Source organism: Mya arenaria, chromosome 9, assembly GCF_026914265.1.
Source record: "Mya arenaria isolate MELC-2E11 chromosome 9, ASM2691426v1".
Taxonomy (NCBI): Eukaryota; Metazoa; Mollusca; class Bivalvia; order Myida; family Myidae; genus Mya; species Mya arenaria.
The window spans coordinates 50444046-50466201 of NC_069130.1; the positions used below are offsets into that span (position 1 = coordinate 50444046).

Sequence of the window (22156 nt, forward strand, 5' to 3'; positions counted from 1 at the left end):
AGTAAAGGAAGTCGTTTTACCTGGACCTCAACATCTGCAAAAGCACTTGGAATACTATTTTCCAATAATAGAGATTCTTTTTTGACCAACAATATTTTATCAAAAGTACAGGAATTTAACAAATGTCTTAAACAGTGGCAACATAGAAAATTAACCCTTCTTGGAAAAGTTAATGTAGTCAAAACATTCGCCCTACCTAAGCTTATTTTTCCTTTTACTGTGTTACCAAATCCTCCTGATCAACTGATAAACGAAATAACAATATCTATGTTTGCTTTTATATGGGTTAATAAACCTGACAAAATTAAAAGAGACCAGCTATACCTCTCCCGTGAAAATGGGGGATTGGCTCTCCCGAATTTAACAATATTTATACAAGCTATTAAATCAAGCTGGATTAAAAGATTAATTGATGATAGTAATCATGGGAAATCAAAAATATTTTTTAATAAAATACTTTATAAAAAAGGGTGGAAATATCATATTTTGATTGTAATCCGTATGAAAACGATATCAAAATGTTATGTGGTCAAAACTTTTTTTTTCAAAACATCCTTACATCTTGGAACGTGTTTAAACAGGAACCAGCCAACACACACATAAGTCATAATTTGGAACAACTCCGAATTAAAATGTAATAATGAAACAATATATTATAAAGAATGGCACGACAAGGGGATTCTTTATCTCGAACATATCTTTGACTTTAGATTTAAGAAGTTTTATTCATTTGATAACATGCAACTTCTATACGAAACCCCAATGTTGACTATTTAAAGTATCTCCAACTTATCAATATTATACCGCAACATATGAAAAATGAACTAAAAATATCAGATATTACTGTTTTGGCTGAAAAAAATCGATGTTGGAAAAAATTAAGACCCAAAAAAAGATCACACAGTTTCTGTATAATAAACATATTCAAAATAACACTATTGAAATAAAACATAAACATATATGGGAAAACTCTTTAAACGAAACACTTAATTGGAAGGAAGTATATTCACTGCCATATATAGCAACAATCGACACATGTCTACGAGCCTTTCAGTTTAAGATAATCAACAGAATTTTACCAACAAATAAATATCTTTTTAAATGCAAATTATCCAATTCGAGTTTATGCAACATGTGTTCCAGCTTTGAGGAAACAATAAACCACATGTTCTGGGAGTGTTATATCATACAAGACCTGTGGAATGACTTGAAACGCTTTTTCCACTCAAAAAATATAAGAATCGAACTAAAAAAAATGTTTTATTAGGAATAAACGTTGAAAAAAAACTATAGCTGCATTAACTTAATAGTTATACTTCTAAAATATTACATTTTCTGTTAAAAAAACAATGAAACAATTCCTTACTTCCGAAATTTTGAAAAATACTTATATATTCGAATCAATATCGAACGTGAAATAGCTATTATGAAAGATAAGCTAACTGACCATTTGCAAAAAATGGGCTTTTCTTTGATAAACATCAGATATATAATACATTTAAAGCAAGTTTGTCTCTTTTCTTTTTATTTAAATCCTTTTTGGGGCATTTTCTTTCTTTTTTTCTTTTTAGTCCATCCCCCCCCCCCTTTTTTTCGATATCAGAAAATCGCAAAACAATAGGTTTCTTCATATGAAAGTGTTTTTTTTGTATACATGTCAAATGTTCTCTACGTATTGCTGTATGAAGTGTGTACGTTTAAATAAAAAAAGAAAAAAAAAAAGATTTGAATTTGAAGTCTTTTATTGTGAACAACAAAAGTAAATATTCAACTCGTGGCTAGGACATTCGTTAATTATATTATTTGGTCTTTAATCACTAAATTACAATGTTATCTTGCACTGGAAATGATCCCCTTTGTAATCAAAAGAATCCCAAGCAATCATTAGCTGTAGTATGAACTTGTTTCACTGAGAGGTAAAAATAACATACAAAACATCAAAAAAGAAAACAATTCAATGTTTTTTCGCTTTTTAACCGAGTGCTTTTTTCTGAAATACTGCATTTAGCAGTGTTAATCGACAACACCTGATTGTATTGAGTTTAAACCAATATAATTTTACACTTTATAGTGTTGCTTGTCTGAAAGGAATCAGCACACTGGTATTGTTTTGTATGCAGTAAAATTGTAGTACATTGCCATCTTGCACAAACAACAATAAGTCCTGCTGTTTAGATCTAGTACGCAACCGAAGCAATATACGAGGATAATCCTGATATAAAACCTTTTATAAAAAATAAGTTATAATACTAAATACATTTTACATTTTGAGTATTATTTGATAAGAAAGAACGACAATATTGCAGGGTTTGCAGATGTTTAAAAACAAGATTTGTATTTATTGAGATTGTGTTTAATTTTTACAACAATCAATATGTGTAAACACTTATTCATTGTGTATTCTACAATAGCAAAAAGCTAATTGCAGAAAAGTGTTAAACATATTAATAAATGTTTAACGAACAAGGGGTATACTCTGGCACTTGAGAACCTTTCCAAGGTCGTCTCTAAAAGACTTGTTCATGAATGCGTAAATGAAAGGATTTGCAGTATGATATACAAAATACATGTAGAAAATCACAGCGTTAAACTCCATTGCTTGTAATCCCATAAGCCAAGCAGGCAGAAATGCAACCAGGAAAACAACTGTAACAACAAACAACATGACAGCCGTCCGAATATTGGCTAATAATGTTTTCTCCTTAATTGATATTGCCCGCGGTCCCTTTCTCGGTTTTGGTCTCATTGGCTGCATCTCTAAAGGGGTTTCGGCGTCAAAGTCATCATTTTCACCATTTTCGAGATTTGGATCGATCCGTCGGCCACTGTGAGGATTAACGTGTGTCACCGCTGTGAATTGTGTTTCAACATTCGAGAACTCAATCTGAAGATAAATCAGGCAAAATAAACATTGAAATTACGATAAACATAACGAGGCAACTTCCTGTGCCGTTATTAAACTCATGACTAAATCAATTTTGGTGAAAAATTACCATCGGCAGTTCATAACCAATCCAATATATTCAGTTATTTTTCCGACAGTCCTATAATTTGCATTACACTTGAAAGGTTACATAAATGAAGAGCGCCGCTGAGCGAAAACAACGCTCATATTTGAGTAAAACCATGTTTATTATACATATATATTTTAATAATGGTCAAGGTTAACGTTTTTGCACGCCATACTAACTAAACCAACAACATAAATGCTATGACAATAACGTTTTTTTTACCAGATGACCTAAAAAGGTTATCTTAATAAGTTCTGTTTCAAAGTATCTCTTTTCATTATGTTTATGCGTATTCCCTATCATCTATGAATTGTCGTATTCTAAAATAATACTTTCTGTCTTCTTATTCCAATTCCACATTCCACACTTAGTCGTGTGATGCTCTTACACGTATGTTTCCAATCCGTAGTAAAACTTGTCATTTAAGGTGCAACAATATATTATTCATTGATATGCTATGTATTTGCCGTTAAGCCCTTAAATGATATTCAATTTAAAAAAAAATACAATACGTATTAAGCGAAAGCATTCTAATCTGTTGTTGCACAAAAGGAAACTTCAACAAGCATCGAAACAAAACATTTTACAACGTTCACGTTTTCTCTTTTTAATAGTTTACTTTGCTATTATTTAAGAAAAACAAACAACCGTATGTGACCACTCAATAAGTCAACATTTCAGTTTGAATAAATACTTGCATCATAGCTATATATTACGTATACACTGTATGAAGAGTGAATTTGGTAAGTCATACACCTATCAGCCTTACAAATATATATATATATATATATATATATATATATATATATATCATCTAACCAAACTGGACATTTTGAAGTAACTTCACTGTTTTTGTTCTACTTTAATTTTCGATTAATATTATGCGTTTTCATAGAGCTCTATAGTACTCTTAGCAACTTTCTGTGTAGCAAAGTTATCAATACGAATTATACACTGTGGAGTTTAATTTCAGTTCTTGTGTATTACACTTCAAGAACGCTACGATGCCTACCAAGGCAATTATACTCAAAATAAATAAGATCCACGATGTGCGTTCATGAAATAACTCTAATCTAATCTAAACAATATGTAAATTCATCCGAAAATTACTGTCTAATTAATCAATCTCTAAGTTGCAAAATAAAGAAAATACTTAATAAAAAACACTGCATTTACTTCCTGATATTGAATATCTATAAAACTTTCAACCGGCATTATAAACGTTGCCCTGCTTTTTAATTTTATAATGACGATTGCATATCCTTGAGCTGGAAATATGTTAATGCACTTCGTGCACTGTATAGGTATACAATTATTATCTTTATGCGAGACTTTATGAGGTTATAATGGATAATATATTTTTTTACAAAAACAAAACATGGAGTAACACCGATTCAAAAGCCCGGTATACATGATATACGTCAGAGGTTCGACTAGGGCTGAATCATGCAAATTCGGAGTTCACCATGCGCCAGTGAAATCAAAATCTTCGAACATCTACAAGGATCGAAGTTGAACTCCTTAATCAAAATGTGTTTTTTTAAATTGGTTAAAATTATTTGAAATTGAATAATGATGCGTCTAAAATAATATAGCTTTTTCAATTTAATCTGCATATTAAGTTAACTAAGAAAATATTTGTTATTCAATGATGATAAACCTATGTTACAACGGACATAGACAGTTATGATTGAATAGGTCTCGCAAGAGGGATTGATCGCTTTATATTGTTAAGACTATTAGCTATTTAGAATATTAGACGCAGTTAGAGACAGAATGTTCACCGACTTACACAAGCTGGAGGGAGACTGGTAACATGACTTACACCAGAGGGATAAAGATTGGAACGTTTTCTCTTGCTTCGTTTCGCACGGTGCTTGTGTATTGACCGGTATATAAGGCCATACAGGACGAAAACGATGACAAAGGATAGCAGATATGTCCCAGCATACGCACGTTGATAAATGTTCAGGAACTGAGGGCCAGTTAGAACATAATTGGGAGCGCAAAGACCAGTATAGAAAAGCTCGAACCCAGTGTGCCTTTCTGTTTTGTTATTATTGTCTACTTCATCCAATTCCCATAATTCGTTTGAGCAATTTGTACACACACGTTGGTCACCGGCAATAATTGTTGCATTTTGGCCATGGTTTTCTCTTTCGGTATACATCATGGTGACATTTGTGCTCACAGGAGCTTCATCAGAAGGCACGATCAGTTCGTAGGAGTAAACACCGTATGACAGAGATGTGATAATTCCAAATGTAGATGCTGCCATCAGTAAACATAAAACTATAACTTTTGCCCGAAATATATTGAGCACATGAAGAAATGGATGGCAGATACAAAAGAACCTGTCAATTGCAATTGCAACCATAATGAACGCAGCAAATGGTACATTGCATGTGATAAAGAACATATAAATCTTGCAGGCAACATCATATCGAACCATGTAATTCAGGTACACGACAGCCTCTGTGAACGGCATAACAAACAAACAGGTGAAAAGGTCAGTTCCTGCAAGGCTCATGATAAAAATGGCCGCTGTCGACTTTTCCTTTTTATGTGAATAGATGTAAAGAACGAGTGAATTTCCGATTGTTCCGCAAATGGAAAACAGTGATAGCATCACCATAACGGTAACAACTGCCGGATCTTCCATTGTTGAGATTCTAAGATTACCACCGTCTGTCTGAGATTGTTATTTAAGCTTCTCTGTGTCGGTTTTCTGCATCAGCAAAAACTGTAAATGCTTTAAGACATCTAGCTTGTCAGACTCTGAAAATAAATAAATACATCTGTAATGCATTGAATAAACGGTATCTTTTACAAGATGTCATCAATCAAGTATTTTACATTTTATTCCTTTCTTGAAAATTGTGTAATTCACGCAAGGCTGTAGACGGAAAATTTAACAAAAGGAATTCAAACACGCTGAATTGGAAACCATACGAGTTCACTTAATACGGTTTCATTTTCGAACAAAGTGAAGCTTATGTCAGAAAAAAATGTACGAAGTCCACCTCCCTGTCACCCTCGGCGCAATGCATGCAATTATAAACTATTTGTTTATGTTGTTTCTATTATCTATTTTTTTTCAATCGAAGTATGTCTTGGCTTCTCACCAAAACAATTGCTTTCAATTCGTTCCCGTCAAGGGCTCCCTACCTTATAATGTATCTAAAAGGTCGTCAGTTCTTGTCTTTTTCCAAGGCCGATTAATATCATAGTATAGGTAATTTCACAATGGATCTTACAAACATATGTAACATATTTCGAAGGAGATTATTCACTTTATGTGGTTAGTCGGGTGATACGATATATATCTCCAGACTAGCAATGGTTTAAAGCTGTATTTTTTTCTTATTATTTTAATACTTCTTATGGAGCATTGTTTTGCAATTTCTAAATGTAATCTAATTGAAACATTCAGCTATTATATTTTGGAAATACAACTTGACATTTGTATTGTTTAACAAACAACACGTCATGACGTCATTGTTAATTTCCATATTGTGCTATTGTTCGAGTAACCCTTTACTCAGTTTACAAATTCTATTCGACGTTACAATTATCGGCTCTTCGCTTGCTGTCGATAATCTCTGTTTAACAAAATGTTCTTAGCTGCAGAATATGTAATATAATATATTATTCGTATTTGTGAGGAATAATTATTTAAAGTGTACATATGAAAACTAATCGCATTTGTTCGTGTGTTCATGTCATTGAAACGAACACTTCCTAATTTCCCATGAAGCGGTAGAGCTCTTAATGGAATTCGCTCGAGTGCTCTCTCGCTTAAATACAGTTCCCAAACACGAAACATTGAGGTAAATTTTTAACTATACACCTTCTGAAAAGTTTAATACAGAACGCTGTTTTAATGTTTTTGTTAACATTGACATTTTTCTCAGATAGAATTGGAAATAGATCAGGTGATTTGAATTGAGGTGCATGATATATCGACTTAAAATATGTTCTTTTTTATTGGAGCTCATTCAAAGCTCATTTTGTTTTTAACAATTGACAAAGTTAAGGTAACGGTATATGCGTTTAAATATTAAAAACATTTTAAAAACGAGCTTCTCTCAATAAATCTTTCTTGGCCAAGCCAGTAGCCATATATAATAACTATTTCTTACGTACTTCAATCAAAATTATCTGCAAGCATTTTATTGCACACAAAACCTGGCCACCGTTCTGATATTAAAATAAAGAAGAAAAATAACTTATATGTAAAACATGTGGATATTGAATTTCTATCAAATACTGTGGATTGTCGGCTATCAGATAGGATTGTGTTCTACATCTAAAAGCTAATTACTAAAGCAAATGTCAAATCACATGTTGTGGCTAAATAGATGTAGTAATATCACCAATAGGTTAATAGAGGTGGTATCAAACAAACCTTCAAGTAATTACAAGCATAAAAATAAACACGGTATCCAAGGCCTTAATATCGGATTACATGTAATGCAGTCATTTATCGCTGATTAAACGATATCAATGAATGGTATCCTCCATGATAAGATACGTTAACAACTATGTACCTAATATATTCGTTTTCAGGACTTTATAGGTCAGAAGTTAATTTCAAAAATGATAAATAATGGTTGAAACCGGCAACTGCATGTGGTTTCACTGTCGTTAAGATTGTCACATTGGCAATACTCATCGAGGCACCAGTTGTCCTCTAGTCAAACAGGCAAAAAAAATATACAGCAGTATTAAAATACTGATTTTTTTAAAGAGTTAAAAGCAAATCGACAGATCTTTTTACTTATAGATATCATGTTTTCTACGTATATAATTTTGAAAACATGCTAAATGAAGCAATACACGTACTAATGTAAGATTCTTAATATCAAAATTCTTTGTTAAGTTTGTTGTAATAAACCGTCATGAAGTGTTTCATTTTTTTTCAATTCTTTATATTCGTTAATAAAGTTTTACAGGTTGCTATTCTTTGTTCGCCAATAAAATCGCTGCATTGCTTTTGAAATTGAAAAAAAAAATGTCATACAATACCAAGACATGGGTATCTGGAGAAAATATGGATACAAACATTTAGGTAATTTACTATATACGGTCCACACGATCCAACTCATTTGCGTACGTGACAAAAAGATGAAACTGTAAATTTGATATCAGTTAAATTGTGTGTGTTATAAAACATATCACGGGACTCGTTACATTCGCGTGTGATATATTTCAAGACATTCTGTATATGTATGATCACTAATACGAACAGAAAATGTAAAACACATATAAACATGAACAACCATAATATAAAAATATTCGGTAAGGGAATCAAGCTAGGAACAAACAAATCCGGATCAACAAAAAAGACATGTATCCAGATCTCCTGTATGATTGTTACTAAACGCAATTTTAATTCAATACCCAAACATTAATGAACTCGTGAAAAGGCCATACAATTATTTAATTTTCGAGGAAGTATTTTTACAACTGTTATGAATAAACTGAGTATAAAATAACATATATTGTTTTTTCGCCATTATACAGGTCAAAATATTTTCAAACACGTGTGTGAACATCTGGGGATGCTTTTGCATTAACGCAATGATAACGACCACCTATCTGGTATTTACCAAAAATAGCATAAAATGTACTCATTTAGGAAAAACAGTTCTGAAATATCATTGGGTGATTCAGATCCATTTTTCTTTAATTTATTTCCATCGTCCACGCTCGCACTAACTGTGTCTGTTTTCACCCTATTTATTAGTACAGGTTTTATGTTACCGCAGTCGCATCTCACCTCACTTGACGGACGGGTTACATTTACGGCATTCGTGGATGTGGGTTGGCTACTTGGTCGACAAAATTGACATGTGAACTTCCGTAGGTGAAAAACTCGGTTTTCGTTACAAAAAAAAACAAAAACAGGGTGCTAACAACTGAGATAAATATAATGTTGAAATAACACAATCATTATAAATAAAAAGGATGTTTGTAATAACAGTTGTTCAGTATTTCTGAACAATTTTTGGCTGAAATGTTTCTTTTGCAATCAGCCTTATATCTTATTTGTATAAAAAGCGACACATAATTCATTACTAGAAAGTTATGATCATTGGAAAAGATGCGATTGAAAGAGACATATATAATTCGTATTTTGTTTGAGGTTTCGGATACCTTCTAATAAAAATATAAATAATTTTTTATTTATATGGAAATGCATCATTAAATGTGATATAGGTTTAAATGCATCTATAAAACGATTTTAAGATTCTTTTAGAGTCCATTTAGGCCATTATTCGCTGTCATATTTTCCAACCACTTTCTTTATTTTCTGTTTTAAGAAAGTTAAGTAAGGCTGATGGTTCAAAGTATATTAAAACTCCCCGTAAACTGTTTGAGATAAACATTCAAAGTCATCATTAAAACTGTCAAATTGATTTTAATTTTAAAATTCTCACTTGAAATAATAATTGAACTAAAAAGTACACAGTCTTGTTGCCTGGTTGCCACGATTTGCTTGTATAGTTTTGTATTGCTAAAAACGACAACCGTCTCATCGGACGACTATCCCTACTGATTGAAACCATATAATGGAATGTCTAGATCTGTGAAAGAATCGATTTGTCGTTGATGTTATCAAGCTATATTTTATAAGCTAACGCAAATATGATATATGTCATCACCTGCAAAATAATATTTTTACAGTTGATTTGGTTGCCTGCTTTTATGGCAATAATACTCTTAAATAACGTCGGTGGCTACCACTTTTCACCAAATGTACCCGCCTTACGTCTTTTGAACAGACCTTAGCATTCGAACAAAATTATGCTAACTTTTCAATTTGTTTATTGTGATCGTTCCTATATTTTAGGTTCAAAATGATCATATATTCGATAGAAATACATAATGCAATTTGGTTTTTGTTTACGGTCTGTCAGAGGAATTCAAATAACAAATGCGTTTTTGAACATTCATTTATTTTACACGCGAGTTTTGTACAAATACCGCTTTTAAACTTTTAAACTCAATTTCCATTTCCTTAATACTATGAGAACTTGATATAGTGAAACAAATGCTCAATACAATTTTCTATTGTTAAGTGTGTGATTTATTTTTTGTATTATACATTTCTTATATGACTCCTTTAAAAATGTACACGTGTGTTTTGGAAACACTTGTTTGATCCGCTTCCTTTATAACAGTAATGCAAGCTATTCATGTTCATCATTTCTTTAACGATATGTTTCCATGCATAGCCCCGGATAACTAGATATTATCAGCAAGAAGTTGTAAGTTTATACCAATGTTTATCCTTTATATATAACACTTAATCAACGGCTGCTTTTGCTAGGTAACGGTATATTTTACGTTTCATGTTTCACGTTCATATAATGGTATAACAGTTTAATGATATACAAGTGCAATATCGTGTTTCTTTGCCTCTCTAAACTATGTTTAGTATTTCCAAATTTCCCAAAATCAGTTTTACGGGTGTTAACAGTGGCATACGCCATATGGCTTTTTAAACTTTGTTATTTATCAATTTTTAATGAGTTCTCTTCACATTGCAACACCATAAACACTGACTAGAAAAGTATTCTAGAAATAATTATGCTACAAACAAAAAACAAAGAAGATAGACTAAGAATTGAATTGCAGCACATGAATTGCGTGACAAAGTAACAAGAGCATGTATGATTCCAAAAGCGTTCATTAAGTCGCAAATTATATCATTAAGTTCCAGGGCGGTAATTAAGCGTACCAATGCTCGAGAAACTATTCACCGATTGCAACACAGCAAATTAAATATTTACATCTTGACAATATTATTTTTCTGAGCATTATTTCATAGTTCATGCAAACTTTTTAGAACGTTAGATAGTATACTTTTTATTTCAATTTATTTGACAAATTAGTCGTTGTCCTTAATATATATTTTTATTCGTACAATTGTTTAACCTGTATGCTTTAAGCATTTTTTATATTGTGTTTAGAATGTTGAACGTTTTTACCATGTTAAAATAAATACAAATTTATATATGCATAGAAATTACAAAAAAAATAAGTTCTAATGAAAAAGGTAGACATTCGATTACGAACACATTATTCAAATATTTTTTCAAATTCATCATGTTTTTTTTTTATATAAAAAAAACATATGCAATTTGTGTTACCGCAAGGAAATAATCCAAAACAAAATCCATTAGCTTTCTGAAATTGGCGGAATACAGCCACAGTTATTTAAGCCAAGTGTTGAAGCACGTCACTGCTCGCTCATATATCTGACAATCTCTCGAATAGTGAAGCCTGCTTGTTCCTAGCCACAGCCAGGAACCGATTTTCGATATCTGCCAAACGCAACGATGTTATGCTGTGACTGTCAGGAACCCTCATTGGTGTCTAATAAATATCAGTTATGATTTTATCGGAATTAAACGAACATTTTTTGTATCATTTTAAAAAAGGATCTTGTATTTAATTGTGAAAAACAAGCCATTAGAAACAGAATCACAGTAATCATTTTGCTGATATCCCTGATATTTATATTACGTTATGGTTATAAATTATTAGCGAAAGGAAAAAAAAATGGTTACAAACAATTCAATATCGTTAATCAAAGGCAATATTCTCCTATATTCTTATCGATGCCAGTTTAATCTTAAACAAAGTAGTTTAGGAAAAAATACATTACAGACATTAATTAATTAATTAATCAATTAATGTAGTTTGATGAGTTATGTCCGTATTGCTTTGTATTTTGTGTTAGGCTTCGGCATGTGCTTCACATCGTTCATTGTGTTTCTAATGTTAGAATTTTCCGTAAGAACAAGTACAGATCACACGAACAAAGCTAAAACGTCCCCTAAGGCCATTTAACTTGTTCTCCTAAAATGGTTTCTTTATGTGATCTATGGTATTCGATTGGGCTGATGTTTTTTCATGATCGTGTAAGTCCCAGATGAGTTTAAAAATAAATCAATGAGATAAAATAAACGTCTTAATTTGGATAGTTGGCTAACTGTGATACATATATACATCTATATATGAAAGAGACCGGAAAGAATCTTGTCTTCGAATCTTGGAGGTCTAGCCGTTACATGAAAACATTGATGTACCACTAAGTTCTCTGCAATTTACTTCTTGATATTGTGTACATGTCATGTTTCTGCTTCTTATAGTATACTGTTCAAGAAGCAGAAATCGGGTGACTTTTTGAAACATTTTTCTACCTTTTTTGTCTCTTTATACAATGATTTAAACATTCTTTTTAAAAAGGCAAAACTGTAAAGATTTCTGTAAAATCATCAAAACATAATAACACATATGACAATTTTTCAGGAAAAGCAGGACGAAAACGATCAACACCACTTTGTTCTAGCAAAGTGTAGTAATCACACTGACTGATTCGGACGGATTTCTGCCCCCCCCCCACACGGTGTATATATGTAATGTTTACACATTTGTAATACAAGTTAACTGTTAACAGCCATGATGCTAACCTTACTGTCACCAGTACAAAATTAGAACTGCAGCGCTACAAGGGTGGAATGTAGAAAACTTTATTGTCACCAGTGAATATAATAAAAAAAGCATAATTTGGTGATGTTGCCAATAGTTTGCATGAAATTAAAAACCACGACAGATGCATGAGATATATTTTGTGAAATGTGCTTGGCTCTCAAAACACCTTAATGTGTATGCATGGCAACAAATAAAACCTTCCAAAAAATAATGGACTTTATTAACGGCCATTTAGTACGAACGTAATAAAATAAAGACGAGTATTTAGGTGTATATTTGTTTAAAATGACCACATACAGAATATTATATTTACATCATCCAAAATCATAGCACATATACATTGATCCAAAATTCGATTATTAGGTGAAAGATCACGCAGGATTTTATGACGAGCGTCATTTCCGCTTGGTTATGTAAAATCTGATCGCAAGGATAAAGACTGCACGAGAAACCCAAGCAAACACGGATTGTGATGATAATTTCTGTAAGCTTATTAACGTGGAATAAAGATGTACGGTACTAATACTAGATTCCTCAAAATCAACGAACAGACGTTTGAAATTACGTAAACCAGTCTGGGACATACAGAGATAGAATAAGCATTTTTGAAATATAAAGAAAATCGACAGGGTCGATTTCATGTTCGATCCGAGTATTATTCTTCCAGGAACGTGTTTGACCAACGTTTAACTGGGCTGAACGATTTTACAAAAGAGAAATGGCAAGAATCGCAACTTAAATTCAACCAACTTTTCAAGGATAAATATGTCCCACTAGAAATCGATGACGAATGTGCTGTATTAAACGGAATGAGAACATTTTTGAGCGGTGGCAAAATGACTTTTAAAAGCTATTTAAATGCAACGATAACAGTATTATCGACGATGAACATTATAATCAAGTATATTTGTATCAGCTGTCATTAAAAAACAACATGTCAGACCAATTATACGATCCAGATGTTTGTCTTAATTAAAATGTGACAGTTGAGGAAGTGTCTGTAAAAGCGCTTCGATCGAAAAGGATATCAGCCTGCGGTATTGATGAATAACCGTATGACCTTATAAAACAGGTCATGGTTGATACCCTATCGCAACTATTTCAACATAAATTTGACACTTGTACAACATCTTCGGTGTGGCGTAGATCAATAAAATTGATTTTATCAAAGTAATTGTTTTTAATCAGAATTAGAAAAAAAAATCACTAAAGTACGAACAACTTAACGGAATTATCAAATAAGTGCTCGGCCTAATGTAGACAATTTGATTAAATGTCGAGTAAATGAACTATGAGTTCAACTAAATTAATGCAAATCCGTCGTTTAAAAAAAGCTTTCGTCTTCACTTTCAGATTAACACGTTTGATACTTCCGTACCACTACGCGAAACTGTCCGTCCATTCAGTCCTTATCGTTGTTTATAGATAACAGATTTTAATTAACACCATTAAAATTAATTATAACCTGTCCGTGACTTATTAAAAACTAAGCTTAGAAATTAAAAAAGAAGGCTTAGTTTTAATTTTGTATGGATTAATAATCTTTATTTCGACTCAGATTCTCACTTGAAGTGGGTTTATGAATAGCAACGGTTAGAAAGAGCAAACACAGGGTTGTAAATTAAATAAGAATTTTATGACACTTGACTATTTTTTCGAAACAAAACAAGCCGACACCTAATTAACAACATCAAGTTTTACAAATAAGATGCCACGTCACTGATATGTAGTCCATACCCAACAATACATTAAGGATCCATTGGTCTTCTCCCCCCTCCCCCTGGCCTAAACCAAAGGTATATATAGGCTTATTTATCGGAGCATGCTGAAGAAATCATAGGTTTTGTTCTCTTTTACATATGTATTTCACATTCACAACCAAAATACGAAAATTCTGTTATTTTAAAAACAGGACTTAAGTACTTCCAAGGAAAGTTTGAATCGACTATTTTCCGGAAGCTGCTTACAGTATCAGAGAGTGAATAACATGTCTAGCGAACATGCGCCGTAATCCGTATATAAAATGGAGCAAGCTATGCATAATAAGAACGGAAGTGTGACATAAAACAAATTATCACATAAAAAACTAAGTCTACCTCAGAATGAATTAATCATGTTTCTCTACGATAGAACAAAGTACAACAATATAGCGTCTCTCGTCCATTTGCATATTATAAATCGGAAAATAAAGGAAAGTATAAAAAACAGACGTCTTTTTTGCATGAACAATTACGAATCTAGGCAAGTGTGTCTTGTCCGCATGAATTTATGATTGAACTGCCATCGTATCACATCGTTACCATCAAACTATTCAGTATGGTGACTGATTATACCATGTCTTTCACAAAGACAACCATAAACGTGTACCTTATTTGTCGTATTGCCCCCCCCCCCGCCCAAACCCTGTGTTCAAATTCAATATTGTTTGATTTTCATATGGTGAATTTGCATTCTCATTTACCTAATTAAAACGTGTTATATTATGCGAACTATATATGTCCTCTTCAAACACAGCATGTGGTAGTCAATTAGTAACAATATACAGTGATGGTGTTGTACCTGTTCCAAGCAATCAACGCCTTCGAAATTAAAACCAAACAAATAGTTGTAAACAATATCGCCTTTCTTTGAAATATGGCCATATGGGCTTTATTCTAGAACAAAGTTAATTTCACATACCTGATATTACAGTTGATATAAATGTGTAACTGATTGCACGTATTATAAGATAATCATGGATGCAAAGTAGCACCCACCTACTCCTAACACGCAGTTCGTTTTACAGGTGAATTGGGTGTTATATAAATACGAAATACTGCTTTTACAACCATGCATGAAGTGTTTTTAAGCCAACAATCCACTGTGTCTAAGTCTAGTCATTACGGCCGCTGAAAAAGTTGCAAATGACGCAATGCTTAAGTAGAATCATATATACAGCCTTTTCCCTTGACGGCAGCTTGACTTCTTGTCTAAGGCCGTAAAGCTTACGTCATCTCTTTTCAGACATACGCTAATAACATTTATTTCCAATCGGGTTTGTTACAAGCACTACGCCTTTTATGAAACATGTTTTTACAATAAATGAAATCATTATAAATATATCAATGACAGTCCTAGAAATAAAATGCATGATGTTGCCTTTAAATCAGTCCTCGAACTTATAAAGTTGTATTTAAACTTACAAAGGTTTTAAGTACAGAATTGTGCGTTTCTCACTTCTTTTTTTTTTTGCTATAAATTTTAAACACAACAACAACAAAAAACGTATGCATTCATTTAAATATTATATTTGCTACTGGGTAACAATGAAAACTGCTTAAATGGTGAGATGTATACGAAAGCACATTTTAGACAGTAAAACGATTTGTTAGTCGACGTACAAATATCAGGTTTTGTGACAATTCCGTCCTCATACTGCCAACAACTCTTGTGAACCTGTCATTATTGTGCCCCTGTATTCGATAGCAAATGTCTTCGCCATCGTTAGGAAGACGTTATTACGTACCCACTGTCAATATCTCAACTGCCGAACAACATAGCTTATTAGTCAGTTCTGCTAAGAAAAAGAACTTGTATCTCTAGTAAATACGATAAATCCGCTAAAAAGTACCTTTACACCACCACATTTGCTTCTCGAACTACACTGTGATTTAATATCAAGCGAAACCACATTTCGAGAGGCGTTATATTTTGAAAAAAAAGTCGCTCAGTAGTATGAACCGTAGTTGTTGTGACGAACACATACAATATATTAAGATATATGTGTATTTTTATTTAAACATAGCGTACTAGTTCCTGTTTGTTCAAACACGTGTGTTAACGTTTACTTTTTAGATGAAACATTTTAAAAACTTCCGAGTACAAATAACATTTACATTATACTGACCTGACCCCACATTAATGCTTAAGTTATGTCGATTTAAGATTGGACAAAAATGTTACAAGTACATGCAAATACATATGGCATGTCGAGATTTCTTACGATGGTCTCAAAATGTCCGCTGTCAACCCTGAAACCAACTAGCACAGTCAAATGAATATCTGCAATGTACAATGTAAAATGGTAAAAAATTGCCAACTTATTGACGATCTGGTTTCATTTGTATACACTGAAGCAAATCTGTATACTAGATAAGATAGTAAGAAAATAAATCATTGTTTGAAGATCTTGCAAAAAATATTGGTAATTTTTCATTCAGAAGGTACAAAATAACTTATAAAAGCATCCATACATTATTTAAGCCCTCTCTAGCTGTATTGCCGCATAATCATTGCAACTGTTATAGCAAAGATGCGGAAACCACAGACAGCTCAATTACGATTTTCTCTGCATCTGCTTTACAATAAAAATGAGGAATACGTCGAGTGGTGAAAGCGACAAGGTTCTATCTGCTTCTTTATTTAATGTCAATTAGAACCTTTTAACTTTCACTCCTCGACTTCTCCTAGTTACATAACGGCACAACAAGCTCAAGCTAAATGTAAGGTGGTGCGAAATTTCATTATTTTATGCTGCTATTAATATTTGGCAAAATATTACTCTGTTGAAAATATATTCTTGTAATATGTGTTTCTATAATTTCATTGCCAACATCGTTATATGGTTTAAGAACTTTCTTAGTGCAGTTTTGCTAACAAAATCACAAAAACCAACATACAAATTAAATTTACAATTCAAATTTTATTTGTAAAGAAAGGCCTCCGGCCCATAATACAACACATACAATACAAAGCATAAAATCTTTAGAGTTTTAATTCCTTAAAGACATTCATTTTTCCTTATCTTTTTGTTTCATTATTACATTTACAAAGAATGCTATATTTTTTATTCGGTCATCGTTTAGACTTTGCATAACATTTATGAAGTTTTGGAAGTCTTGCCTACCCGTGTACCATTTATAGATATAAAATTGCCTTTCTTGCCTGAATTTGTTACATTGAAAGAATACATGAAATTCATCTTCTACACATCTGATATCAAAATTAATTAAGCAATATCTACACAGTCTATTTTCCCTTTCGATACCCAAATGTCGACCAATCTCAATAAACAATTTATGGCTAGAACATCGGAATCTCGCTAACGATATCCTCACATAAAATGGTAGATTAATACATAAATATTTTTACTGGATTTAACAAAGTTTTAAAATGCTTATATGTGTCACATCGTGTTGAGTCTCCCACATTTTCGAACCAGTTTTGTCTTTTACAATCAACTAACCTTTGCTTAAATGATATTAAAAAATCGCCAACATTTCCAACTTCCTGACTTAGCCAAACAAAACCAAAACCATATTTGAATAATAAATTCTTTACAGATGTAACCAATTTTTTTTCTTCCAATATCATCATGTCGTTTAAGAATTATATAGCAGTTTCTTGGATAACGTTCATTGGACATGTATAGCAGTTTGCACCAGTACTTAATACATTTTACATGATAATCAAAACATAGAGGAAACCTCCCGCATTCCCCCAATGCAACACAATCGTTAACATAATTATTTACCCCAAGGAATTCCTTACAATATTGAATTTGTACCTGTTCAAGAATATCAGATATTTCCGTACCATATATTTCAGCACCGTAAATAATTATAGGCTTAACCATTGAATCAAATATTTTAAAGTATTCAGTGTGAGAAAAGTTTCCAAAAGCCCTCTGGTAGGCCTTTATAGCATAAATTGACTTCCGGGCTTGCGTAGCTAATTTTGATTTTGCCTTTATCCAGGATAATTTTGGCGTGAATATGAGTCCCATGTACTTGTATACCGATGTAACATTTACCGGGGTGCCATTAAAATACCAATGCTCGTATAAACGCAGAGGCCCGCCATTTCTAAACACGATTATTTCTGTTTTCCTCTGATTAGTAGTCATACCAGTATTTTCGCAGAATTCCGAAATAGAATTTAGTTGTAATTGTAATTCAATGGCAGTGTCAGCGCACTTCGCAACGTCATCTGCAAAAAGTATGCATATTATACCTGCGATTTGCTCAGTAATAAAAATACCCGTATGTCCCTTTGATCACAGGAAGGAAGATAACTCATTAATATACAGATTAAAAATTATTGTACTGGTTACGTCCCCTTGTCGCGTGCCAACGTTACAAAATAAAGGGTTGCGTAAATGTGCCGCCGCCAACTCGTACACAACCGCGTAGATTTGAATACATAGACGTTAATATACGAAGAGCTTTCCCTGAGCTTCTATTTTATGCAAACTGCTTAACAAGTTACGGTGTATCAATCCATCAAACGCCTTTTTAAAATCGACGTATGATACATAGAATCCCCCCCCCGGGCTTACTGGTATATTTCTGAACCATACTTTGCAAAGTAAATATATTATCTGTTGTCGAATAACCAGTCCGAAATCCAGCTTGTCCCTAATCAATTTTGTTAAACTGTTCCGACCATGTACATCATTTGTCATGTATTATATTTGAAAATATTTTATACATGACGTTTATAAGAGAAATACCCCTTTAATTTGATGGGTCTTCTTTAGAGCCCGACTTGTGCACTGGGACAATAATACTATCTCTCCAAATATCCGGAAATACACCCGTATTTAAAACCCTATTAAATAATTGACGCAAAACTGGAGTTATGGTTTGTTTTGTACTTTGGTCAAATTCAGCCCCAAATCCATCAGGTCCCTGAGATTTTCCATTTTTCAATTTTGAAATGCTTGCAATAACCTCACCGTCAGGTATATCACAATTTTAAATGGAATCATATTCTTCATTAAATCTATTCGTGTCAAAAGCTATATCGTTCAGGGGTGCGTTTCAGAGACGATCGTTAAGGCGATCGTTAGCTAATTTTGGTAGTACGACCAAAATTACCGATCCGCACCGTTTCAGAGACGCAACGTGCACCTGCTTTATCGTTAATATTGCTCGTAAACCTACGACCGGTAAGAGGCACTCGTTAACTTAACGATCAAGATGGCGGACGAAGATTTTCTCCATATCAAAGTATATTTTTACTTTTTATTAACATTTAAGAGTTTAATATTACGTGTAGCATGTTCGCTGGTGTGGAATTTTCAAACTATGTCTAAATAGATGAAAACAGTACGAAAATGTTCTATTTCTGCCGTTCTGTTAAAAACGGATTTTAACTGTAGAAGATGTAAGCTTTTTGTTATTTTTTGTTAATGTGCTGATATTGAGTACATCTAAAACATGGAATATGATGTTGAATTTGATTTGGTTCCATTGCAGTTTAATATGTCATGTAAAACATGTTCTTGAAATTCTTCTATTTCGGATGGTTTTATATTCGGATAAGTAAATGCCTGTACATATTTTGTTGTTATATTACCGGTCTTTGTGGCATGTAGTCAGTGAATTATTAAACAGTGTTACCATATTATCATGTCTTGATATAACATAATTATTTTCCTTAATTTTACACATCTAAAACTGATGCTAAATATGTAAATATCGATACTGTACAGTACAGTAATGTAAACAACACTGTCACAACAAATAAGTTGATTATTGGCTACTTTAATACCATGAACACTATCGGGTGACAATGTAATCATTTTAGTTCACCTTTACTTGTAATTGAAACTTGTTTTAGTAAGGTATCATATGGTTTATGTAGAACTTTGTAGTATATATGTACATATGTGAGTTTTCAACTGACAAAGGTTAAATCTTGTCTTTTTCAGTCATACCATTTGATGCCAAGTGTACAATGAAAATTGACAACAGAAGTGTCATGGTCTTGGTGGAAAAAGCCTTGCTCTTCATTGACCTCTGTTTAATAATGGTATGGAAAAGGGAATTTAATTCTAATGTTGGTTTTATGAATAATAATGGAGGTATATTCAACATATGAACACATTGTCATAAGGACTAATGTAGAAACTAAACTGTAAAACCATATTATGTACCTGCAGTTAATGCACAGGCTATGAACGGATATTTTAATGATATTTTATGTTTATTTTTTTTAGTGTTTTTGCTTGTTAAATATTGTTTAAGTTAATTATTTCAGGCTGGTGATAGAAAACTATCAGGAATGCTTCAAGCTGGCAATGGAGGGAAATGTAAAAGTAGGTAGGAAATGATAAAATGCAATAAGATATCAACCGATTTTATCAGTAATACAATAAAATGAATTTCATATTGATACAATGTTGGGCATCTTACTTTGAGCAGTTAACTGGTATAGCATAATTGTTATTTAACTTATATGAACATTAAACAAGAAACAAAATGTGACCAGAGTGGTGTTTTTCATGTTTTCTTAAATACCCTACTTATTTATTTTTTTAAAAAGACAATAATTTTCATAAAATATCCAACTATTTCAGTTGAAAAATGGGAATGAAAATTATGTGTTTCTTGTTGTTTAACCATTAAAAGGCGTTTTCATAAATGCATTATATTGTGCTGTATTAAACAATATTTTATAACTTTTTGTCTTTTTCAGGACACTGAAAAATCACAAGGTTTAGAATATGCTCACAGTCAGTCTTCAAGATACTCACCTTAAAGGTTGCAGTGTGTTTTAGGAGAATTTGTCAGAACAGTACTTTATACCTACATACACTGGAGATACCAGACCCAGCAGATAACTACAGATATATTGACACAGAACCTGAATTTAATTGCATATCCCAACACAACATAAAACTTTAAACTGTTAAATAGGCAGTGAGGCATTTGTGTGTAACTTTCATTATTTGAAATGAAATTTCTTATTTCTTTTTTAGATTTTCCAAATATATATATATATATATTTATACAGTTTCAACTGTCCAGTTGTATATCCAGTTGTACATGTTTCCTCTAAGGATTAAAACACTTCTGAATTATATAGGAAAATCTAAATGATTCATTTATTCAAACTTATGATAGTATATAAAACACACACTACCATGGCTGATCATGTAAACATTCATACTATCTTATTATAGAAATAAAGTGCATCTTTTTTTATATTTCTGAATACATTTATTTTTACTTTGACTGTCTCGTGTATAAACACAGAATGCTACATAAAGTGTATACTCCAGTGTATATCGTGACATGACTGAAATAGATAATTGATAATATTTGCATGAAACTCTGAACACAATCTGCACCAGTTAAGATACTTTTTGTTGAATAATGTGTTTTGAAGAGACGAGTTTGTAAAATAGCTGTACTTCTTTTAGTAATTTTGTGTATTTGAAGCATGTCTGCAAATGTAGATTTTATCATGTATTTTGAATGGATCTGAAATGCTGTTTATTTAATTGTTATAACAACGATTGACACAATAAAGATGGATTTATGAATTGTCTTCACACCAAAAATCCAACCAGTCAAAATTGTATTTTCGAACTATTTCCCAATACAACAACTCTCAGTCACAGTTTTGGTGCATAAACGTATGAACTTTACTCTTTATCCGAAATAAGGCTGGTTGTTGATGATCATTTTCATCATCACCATCATCATCATCATCATCATCATCACCATCATCATCATCATCATCATTATCACCATCATTCATCATCATCATCATCATCATCATCATTTTTTTCATAATCATCATCATCATTAGCATCATCATCCATCATCATCATAATCATCATCATCATCATCATCATTCATCATCATCAT

At 32.3% G+C, this 22156-nt stretch overlaps 1 protein-coding gene and 1 long non-coding RNA gene across 2 annotated transcripts; one reads left to right on the forward strand and one right to left on the reverse strand.

Annotated features, from left to right (window-relative positions):
• Positions 1-2455: 2455 nt before the first annotated feature.
• Positions 2456-5289, reverse strand: LOC128246142 (5-hydroxytryptamine receptor 1A-like). The gene is made up of 2 exons (XM_052964337.1): positions 4837-5289; positions 2456-2884 (listed from the first exon to the last, which is right to left on the reverse strand). Exons 1-2 carry the CDS (start codon positions 5287-5289, stop codon positions 2456-2458), a joined length of 882 nt encoding a protein of 293 aa, XP_052820297.1.
• Positions 5290-20219: 14930 nt separating this feature from the next.
• Positions 20220-21028, forward strand: LOC128246697 (uncharacterized). The gene is made up of 3 exons (XR_008263331.1): positions 20220-20312; positions 20541-20598; positions 20979-21028. It is a non-coding gene; the product is annotated as an uncharacterized LOC128246697 (long non-coding RNA).
• Positions 21029-22156: the final 1128 nt, after the last annotated feature.